Raw genomic sequence first — 10,077 nt, forward strand, 5'->3', positions numbered from 1 at the left:
CTACGTAACTGAGATTCTCTTACAACCTTGTGACTGATCCGATTTATATTTGTTGACATAAAAAATAATAGTTTTCATTAGTTGAATCACATATTAATTTTATAAAATTAACATTGAAAATGATCTCATAAAAGTTTTTTTTTTTTAAAAAAACAACAAATAACAAATTCTTTTTAGTAAATTTGGGATTTTAACCATCGAACTCTGATTCTTTAGTTCAATGTATCGGAATTCAGTCATTTTATGTGCTATATATATATATATATATATATATATAGCAAATTTTGTATTATATTTTCTATACACCAAATCTGTGTCACACAATATCTCATGGATTTATACGAACTTTCATATCTAGTTACGGGTTTGTGGTCCAAGTGACAATCGTAGTTCATTTAAAGGAAGATGTCTCGTGTACGAAGCCTTTGAAACCCGACTCCGATATTAAAAATTTCAACATTTATCGGTGCCAATTGGTAACATAAGGGACCATATTTTATTTTGACATATTTCGGGTGGGCCGGTTTAACGGGAACGGAACACGTGTATGCATGGCCGTGCTTATTAAGTGGTAAATGACTCCAATGACTCAGGCTCGTCTTTTTTTTGAGGGCCAAAAATTTTTAAAAAAATTATTATATATAATACTATTTACTAGATAACCCAAAACCTAAGTATTTATTAAATGAAACTTACTTAGCCTGTTATCGATTTATTCTCCCAATCTTCTCCAATATTCATTTGCAGACAAGTCTTAATCGACTCCAGTCGTTGCGTCGTCTCTAGGTTTGATTGAAAGACCCGTGAGAAGCTGTAAGTTTATTTTCTTGTATTTGCTTTGTTCGGTCTTCTAATTTTTTCTTGTAGTTTTTTACTTTCTTCGGGGCTTTATGTGGTATCTATAATCTACGCTTTTTGCTGTGCTTATCCGGCTTTCAAATGCTCATATTGCTTATAAAATCTTGTTGACTGTCTCGGTCACAGTAGTAAGTGCAGAGCGAAGTTTCTCAAAGATAAAGATCATCAAAACTTTTCTCCGATCAACCATATCACGAGAAAGATTGAATGGATTGGCTATATTATCGATTGAGAAAGAAATTACTGAACAACTTGATTATACAGACTTGATTAGTATTTTTAGTTCTAAAACTGTTAGGCGGATTGTATTTTAGTGATCATTTTGGACATACTTGATATTTTTATTCTTTTAGTTTTTTATATTATCTTTGACGTATTGATTTAATTTGAAAAATTTTTCTGGAACTAAAAAAAAATGACACACATTATGATTCAGAGACATCTTTTTAAAAGTTAAACTCAGACACTCAATCTCAAATATCGTTAAGATCGGCCATGCATATCTGGTCCACTCCAACAACCAATGACTAATGCCTGATGGTCCGCCCCTTTGACCAAAACCCAAAAAATAATAATAAAAAACTCGTAATAAAAAATCTATTTTTTATATTTTGGATAATACATAATAAAATTATTTTTTTTTAAAAAAATACATAATAAAATTATTATTTTTAAAATACACAATAAAATGATAGTTGACGCAAAGATGACGATAAAAGGTTGTGATTTAAAAATTGATGTTGTGAAGAAGAGAAATCGTGTAGGCAACAAACATTGTCCAACTTCCACGGTTACTTGTCTGATAATGAAAGAGTAAACTAACAAACATATATAAATTTTATTTTATAAGTTCTATCCATTTTTTTAAAAATAGAAATTAAAAATAAAATATTTTATTTTCCCAAAATTCAAACATATATATACCCATTATTTACTAATTATTTCCAAATATATATTAATATTAATTATTATTGCACATTAAAATATATCTGATTTTTTTTAAAAAAAATCATTATACAATTGTATAAAATATGGAAAAAATCATCAACATATATTGATACGAGATGATAGCTGCAAAAAATATATTTGTCTTTTTTCTAAAAAAAAATGATGGAGCAAACATCATATTCGACAATTTTTTTCTCCTAAATATTTTCCAAATTAGAGTAAATATGAAAAAACATGCCCTTATTTCCTTTAAAGAGTGCAATAATATATTTTATTTTATTTTATTTTATTTTATGAAATAATATAGTAAACGTGGTTCTATATTCACTCTATTTCTAATTAAAAGACATTACACATGCAATTTAATCAAATCGAGATCGGAATTGGGCTATCCATCTCTCTCTTTGAAATTTTTGCCGGATTCGAAAGTGATACTGATTTTAAAAGTAATTTGCATGAATTTAAACATGTATAGAATTGTCGTGTAATTTGACAATTCAATAAAGATATTAGTAAAAAAAAAACATGTTCGTATTTTCAGATAAAAAAAAAAACTCTTGTATCTTGTTACGTACAAAAACACTTGATTATAAAAATGTATTAAAAACAGCAACAAAGAACATGAAAATTATAATATTAAAAACTATGAAGACTTTACATCATATGCCTATTTTTTTATATAACAAGAAGTGGTATTTTTTTAATATACATATAAAACGATTAAATTGGTACATTTTTCGTGTGCCATTGATCTTATTAAATTTTGCTTTTGAGATTATTAGATGTCCGACGTCGGGTTAGACAGTTTTTTTTATTTGTAAATATAGAGTTAGACAATTTTTTTCCATTGAGTTAACTTTTGGGGTGAAATTAGGTTCAAATTCTTGATCTTAATATGATATCAGTGCCTAAACTCCCCGTTATGTGTTGAAGTGTTGAAATGTCGGTATGTGTCACCTATTGGTTTCTTGTAAACTCCACGCTTCGTATGTTCTTGGACTTGATTGGAGTATGTTAGATGTTTCACATCTGTTGAATTAAGTTATTGAAAGTTGTATATATGTATTTCGACAATCCTCAAAAGCTAGTTTTTGGGTAGAATTAGACCCAAATCCGTGATCTTAACAGAATTTATTTTATTGTATTTTTTTTTCTAAAAAAACAAAATAATGCGAGGAAGAGGTACTTTTGTGGGAATTTTTGGCGTTTTAATATAATTATGTAGATATATAGATACAGATTTTAAACTTTAAACTTAGTGCTTAAATCCGGCAAAAGATTATCTCGTAAAAACCATTAATGATGTGGATTGTCCAATTTTTGATCGGCATCTAAAAAAAGAACGATAAGATAAACTCAAAATTGTCAATTTCTTAGGGTTGATTGGTACAAGAGCAAGAACGCTACGGCATATTTCTTGTGCCAAGGAGTCAGATCTTAAAACGTGGCCGTATTATCTCTATTACAAATCCAATGATTATGCACGTTTGATCCATTTATTTTGAGATAGTAAGAACTCAATCAAAATTTTAAAGGTTTTCCGAAGTATCAACATCTAATGTTGTCGTGTTAGCATATGTTGTGCCAAGTTAATGTATAACAAGGAGAACCGAGTGAAAATGGAGTTCTAAATATGAAATAAAAGGTTGCCTAAAATGTCTTGGCACTCTATAAAACTCGACTGTATAAAATTTTGAGATAGAAAGGCGAATAAGACGGTAATAATATAATCAAAAAATAAATGCATATTTTTTAAAAAAAAATTAGAACGAGTTTGGATTTAGGGATTTTGTGATACCTTTGTCACTTAAAAATCAGAATATTTAAAAGAGCTTAAAATGAACTTTTATAAAAACTTAGGCTAATCATTTTCGTAAAGCGATACATAGTAGTTGTTATAGGGTCATATTGTGCAGTCACGCAGCCGCGGGCTCGGCCTCGGGCTCGGGGCGTGACATAATGGTATCAGAACTGGTCACTAGCAAGGAACACGGGGAAATAAGTGCTACGCGGGGCAGAAGTTCTACGTGCATGAGAGTCACCTCTTGAACCTGCGGGACGAAGTGCTACATGACTGGAGCTACGCTTGAATCTGTAGGAGCTACCTCTAGATTCTCGGTCCTGGTGGATCGAGTGGTCAGGCTACGACGAGGACGTCGCATTCTTAAGGAGGGTGCTTGTGATATCATTGTCTCACATGTTAAAAATTAAAAGATTTAAAATGAGTTAATAACAGGCTTACAATTGACTTATATAAAAACTTGGGTTAATCATTTCGTAAGAGATGACAAATATGAAATAGTTGCTATAAAGACTTATTGTACAATCACGCAGCCACATACCCGAGCTTGGGACATGACAAATATCATCCATTCATCAGTGGATGGGTGCCACACGTGATAATGTCCTAGACAATGTCGTTATGTCACTGTGACTATTTTTTTAAATTTTTGAAACAATGTCACTCTAATAAAAATAATAACTAATAAATGACTTGAAATGCATTATGGAGACCATAAAACAACACATACACGATGTGTATAAAATAATGATAATTTTTCATATATGAATTTTAATCATGATTTATATATAATAGATCGAGTTGATTCGTAATTTTTTTCACAGTTTTAATTACTAAATTATATGAAAATTATTTTTATTCGTTTTCGTAAAAACTAATTGGTGTTAGAAAGTAGAATAAACTCAAGTGTCGCCGCATAAAAAGGAAAAATATGGCGAGGAAGTGTCGCCGCATGGGAGGTCATTTTTTGGCCCCCTCTTTCTTGGCTATAAATAAGCAATTTCAAGCGGTGCATTAATCACCTAAAACAATATCAGAGACTGATTCAAAGCTATTTGTTTATTTTTTATGCGTACGTCTCTCGAATCTTAGGATCACAGTCTTTTGCTTCCCTCCTCAAATCACGACTTTTAAGTTTATCTTGGTTCTGTTTTCCGTTTTGCAACTGTTCCATTCTTGGAATCTGCACTTTTGTTTGTTTGGGGAAGGAGATATTGATTTTATTTATATTTTTTAAGCCGGTAAGTAGTGATGTGTGGAATACTAGCAGTTTTGGGTTGTTCCGATGACTGTCAAGCCAAGAGGGTTCGGGTCCTCGAGCTTTCACGCAGGTTATTCCCTGTGATTTTTGCTTTGTTTACTGAATTTTTTGTGTGCATTATCCTTTTTCGTAACTGGGTAATGGACGTATGGATCTGGGAACGTGAAAAGTTTCGATTCTCGCAAAAAATAATGAGGATCTTTTTTGTTAAAATGGTACTAGTTTGGATGGACTGTGTGGACTGATGAATTATTTTATTCTACCTTGTTGTCGTAGTCCAAATTTATTTCATGCATGAAACGTTACTCCTTCTCAAGTTGAAAAGTCAGGTCTGGATTTCTCGTCATCTCCTTAAAAACACCAACTTGTTTCTATTGTTCTATAAAAACATTAAACAGAGATAGATCAGCTACTAAAATTCTTAAAAATCGAAAGATGCGCGACTAAAATCCAATTTTGATGAACCTATAGGATAAAAATCGCCAAGACAAAAGTTACAATATTCCATTTTTGGTTCTACGGATTTACAAGACTTTTAAATTCATAATAAAGAACTTGTCATCAATTTACGAGTCGTTTGTGTCTGTCTATCTTTCTATGTATGTACAAATAGCTATCTATTCGAAAAGTCTCGCCCCCGTGACACCAAATCTTGGGTTCATTTGTATGTATGTGTATGTATTTATGGACAAGAGATGAAATTGTAATTGGACTGGAATATTTTCCCAAAAAAAAAAAATCTAAACTGGAATGAAGTATTTGACATTTGTTGGTTTGTCTTGTTGGTGCAAATTTGTGTCAGATTGCATAAATTGAACAGTAGCTGATATCTTATTGTTGGATAGATTGAAGCACAGGGGACCTGATTGGAGTGGACTTTATCAGCATGGGGATTGCTATTTGTCCCACCAAAGGCTAGCGATTGTGGATCCGGCTTCTGGCGACCAACCACTATTCAACGAAGATGGCAAGATTGTAGTCACGGCAAGTTTTTTTTATCTTGGAATATTATTACACTGCAGTGGTTTTGGTCGTTTTTTTGGGGGGGAAATTTGGAGATTGACTCAAATTTTTTTTCTTTGTGTTGCATTATTTGCTATGTGTCAAGATTTAGTACTCGATAGAGCACAAAAAGTTAAAAGTATTATGAATTAATTACCACAATTTAATTATGAATTAATTACCAAAGTTAAAATAATGCAACACAAGAATCAAGATGTACGATTTGGTTTGGTCTTCAGTATATTAAATTATCGTTGAAATTTATATTTATAATATTAACTCGTTCACTATCCAAAAATTCTATAAACATTAACTATATATTTTCCTACGATCCTATTCAAAATCCTCTCTCCCGAGTTTCTCGAGTGATATATCTCAAATAAATATGACAATCTAATTAGTGATCAAGTAATTGAAAGCAATAAAATCCGAAAAATATAAATAAACAAAGAAGTAATTCGTATATATAAATCAACGATTCATAAATAAATATTACGTCATCCTCCAGATTTAGTAAATTAAAAACGACAAAATAAATTCATGTTCTGGGAAGAAGAATCGAATCAGAGTTGTGACTCCGTCCCCGGTAGATGCGCTTTTCGTCTTCGTTCTTGCTCCCTTTCTCGTTCTCTAGATTTTTGTGCGTGACTGTGGCTTTCTTTTTCCGTGGCTAGGGTTTACATTTTTATAAGTGCGTTAATGGTTGCCAAAGTCCAAGAAAAAGCACGTCGGATTTGCTCTTGCGCGCGAGCTTCTGTTTTCTGCGCTGCGCGCTACTTTTCATTCAATTTTTTTTTTGCCGTCTTTTGCTTTCTTGTTCACTTCATTTTTCAATTTCGAAATTTAATTTATTCTTTGTTGGTAACAGGTTATGCATTCATGCTCGATTACATAAACAACCGACAAAACACGTAAATCCGCTTGATATTCACAATCTTTCATGCCACCTCCTTGGATAATTTAAGTGCAAAACATCTTGAATACGGTTATAAATAATAATACAAATTCCAAAATATATCCTTACGTTGTCGTGATTCAGATTTGTCCTTGAGATTTGTCCTTGTTTGATTAAAAAAATCAAGGAGGTGTGGATTTGAAAACTTATATTCAGACTTGATATGTTTCTCCTGAATCCAGGTAAATGGAGAAATCTACAACCACGAGGAATTGCGCAAGAACTTGCCTAATCACAAGTTCCGAACTGGAAGTGACTGCGATGTTATTGCGCATCTGGTGAGTATTTCATTTTGTTACACAAAAAGTCTCTGGAAACCAAGAAATTTGTTTTTGTTAGTTCTAGATGTCAACCTGTTTAATTTACTAAACCAAGAAATGTTATCTTTTTTTTTAAAAAAAAAACATTCAGTATGAAGAGCATGGAGAAAATTTCTTGGATATGCTGGATGGAATGTTCTCATTTGTGTTGCTAGATACTCGTGACAACAGCTTTCTTGCTGCCCGTGATGCTATTGGGATCACTTCCTTGTATATCGGCTGGGGACTTGATGGTAGTGTTTCTCAGTAATCTATGACCCTTTATTCATAGTGAATGAAATTTGTAATGCCATAAACAATGGAGTTGGGGTATTTTAAACTCAATTTATTGATATAGGTTCGGTTTGGATATCATCGGAGCTGAAAGGGTTGAACGATGAATGTGAGCATTTTGAAGTTTTCCCTCCAGGGCACTTGTACTCGAGCAAGATGGGCGGTCTTCGAAGATGGTATAATCCTCCATGGTTCTCGGAGGCCATTCCATCGACTCCATATGAACCTTTTGACCTGAGGCGTGCTTTTGAAAAAGTGAGAATTTTTGCAGATTTATTCAAGGCTGATTTAGTGAATTAAAAAGATGTTTTAGATGATTATTTTTTCGGCGAAAATCATTCAGGCTGTTATTAAAAGGCTAATGACTGATGTTCCATTTGGAGTTCTTTTATCGGGAGGACTTGATTCATCATTAGTTGCTGCTGTTACTGCTCGTCACTTGGAGGGCACGAAAGCTGCGAAACATTGGGGAGTACAGCTTCATTCTTTCTGTGTTGGCCTTGAGGTCAGTCACCATCATCCTGAAAATTTAGAGTTTATCGAGACTCATTTTCGTCAATGCGAAAAGATTTTAATATTTTCTTGTTCAGGGGTCACCTGATCTGAAAGCTGCAAGAGAAGTTGCTGATTATTTGGGTACTGTTCACCATGAATTTCATTTCACCGTTCAGGTTTACTTTTTCGAGCCTACATGGGATTTTTCATTTGATTTTCATCTGAATTTTATTCCTGTTTTTGAGACAACTAATCTTTTATGCTATGTTGCAGGATGGTATCGACGCAATCGAGGATGTCATTTATCATATAGAGACATATGATGTAACTACAATTCGAGCAAGCACTCCCATGTTCCTTATGTCACGTAAGATCAAATCACTTGGAGTAAAAATGGTCTTATCAGGTGAAGGCTCGGATGAGATTTTTGGTGGTTATTTATACTTCCATAAGGCACCTAACGAGGATGAATTCCATCGTGAAACTTGCCGTAAGGTATGAAATGTGGAATCTACTCTGTATAAAAACTGAAGAACTTTGATGATGTCAAATTTATTTAAGTTTTATATAAATTCAGATTAAGGCCCTTCACCAATATGATTGTTTGCGAGCAAATAAGGCAACTTCTGCTTGGGGATTAGAGGCGCGAGTTCCGTTTTTAGACAAGGAATTTGTGAATGTCGCAATGAGCATCGACCCTGAGTGGAAAATGGTAAGGCCATTTTTCATAGTTGTTCATTTATAAACTTTCATATTATCCAATTAATTTCCATATTTTCACACTGTCTCAGATCAAACCAGAGCAAAAACGTATTGAGAAGTGGATTTTAAGGCAAGCCTTCGATGATGAAGAGCGGCCATATCTTCCAAAGGTATTTAAAATTGATCCTCTCGTGTGCTTGCGTGTAGCTAAATATTCATAATTTGAAAAAGTTGTCTCACAAAATTTTCTGTTTGATTCTTGCAGCATATTCTGTACAGGCAGAAGGAACAATTTAGTGATGGTGTGGGTTATAGTTGGATTGATGGACTCAAAGCTCATGCTGAACACCATGTATGTATTGTATCAGCTTTCACTAAAATGGCTGAATCTCGACTTTTCTGTATTCCCAATCTTTGCGAAGACTAATTTTTTTTTTTGTAAAACATAATTAGGCGGCAAGAACAGCCTACCCTCTGGCTAAAATTTACGACAAATGCGAAGAACTACTACATTAGTATTTTAACTTTTGCCTACATCCAATCATGCTTTTTGTGTGTGAAAACTTGAGATAGTTTCTTCTTTTTGCCCCTCAGCCTGTTGTATCGGGCATTTCTGCAATACAAATTGACAAACTGGAAGCGGTACGTTCTCTTAACAGGTCAATGATAAGATGATGCTCAATGCTGCGCATATATTTCCCCATAATACTCCAATCACGAAGGAGGCCTATTATTACAGAATGATATTCGACAGACTCTTCCCACAGGTATGGTTTGTTTCAGATGCGCGAATGAAGAGATTTTGTGCCAACTTTTTGGCATTGAAAAGGGCGATAACATTATACATCACCATTATTTTTCAACGCAGAACTCAGCCAGCCTCACTGTCCCAGGTGGTGCAAGTGTGGCGTGCAGCACTGCTACGGCTGTGGCATGGGATGAATCTTGGTCGAAAAACCTTGACCCATCAGGCAGGGCTGCCATTGGTGTGCATAATTCGCCCTATGAGAAACGTGCAACCACTGTTGTCACTAATGGAAAGTTGACGACTAAAGTCACCGAGCCTGTGGCACGAGTGATGGAGACTACACCAGGGCTAACCATTCGGGGCTAGCATGCAACTGCTCGTATAAGTTAGAAATATTAACAGCAGCAGTATCTATTATAATTGCTGCTGTATTTGGGCTGTCTGTACTATATATTCAGTTCAATAAAAGTACTGCTGGTGTTAAATAGTAAATGAATTTATACACCAACCTCTGTACTGCTGGCTGTCCGTATTTTGTTTTCATTGCAAAATACATTCTAAATATAACATGAAAATTCAAAATCTATATATAAATATACGCACATACATGAATATACAAAACCACTTGTTTTAGCATTTGTCATTTTTGTAAATTAACCTTCAAAAGATCTAATAAAACTAAAATTAGACAAAGCTAAAAAATATCTGTCAAAA

At 33.5% G+C, this 10,077-nt stretch overlaps 1 protein-coding gene across 2 annotated transcripts; it reads left to right on the forward strand.

Moving 5' to 3' along the window:
* The first annotated feature begins 4,612 nt into the window (after positions 1-4,612).
* Positions 4,613-9,846, forward strand: LOC140835710 (asparagine synthetase [glutamine-hydrolyzing]-like). 2 transcript variants are annotated; one of them, XM_073201115.1, is made up of 13 exons: positions 4,613-4,938; positions 5,714-5,852; positions 7,008-7,103; positions 7,237-7,378; positions 7,483-7,673; positions 7,762-7,923; positions 8,009-8,089; positions 8,187-8,408; positions 8,491-8,625; positions 8,705-8,785; positions 8,881-8,967; positions 9,275-9,382; positions 9,484-9,846. In XM_073201115.1, the coding sequence occupies exons 1-13, from the start codon at positions 4,859-4,861 to the stop codon at positions 9,727-9,729; spliced, it is 1,770 nt and encodes a 589-aa protein (XP_073057216.1). In that variant the 5' UTR covers positions 4,613-4,858; the 3' UTR covers positions 9,730-9,846. The 2 variants fall into 2 exon arrangements, with proteins under 2 accessions (XP_073057216.1, XP_073057219.1); XM_073201118.1 differs by lacking the exons at positions 4,613-4,938; positions 5,714-5,852 and adding an exon at positions 6,639-6,781.
* The last annotated feature ends 231 nt before the right edge of the window (positions 9,847-10,077 follow it).

Source organism: Primulina eburnea, chromosome 1 (genome assembly GCF_022965805.1).
Source record: "Primulina eburnea isolate SZY01 chromosome 1, ASM2296580v1, whole genome shotgun sequence".
NCBI lineage: Eukaryota > Viridiplantae > Streptophyta > Magnoliopsida > Lamiales > Gesneriaceae > Primulina > Primulina eburnea.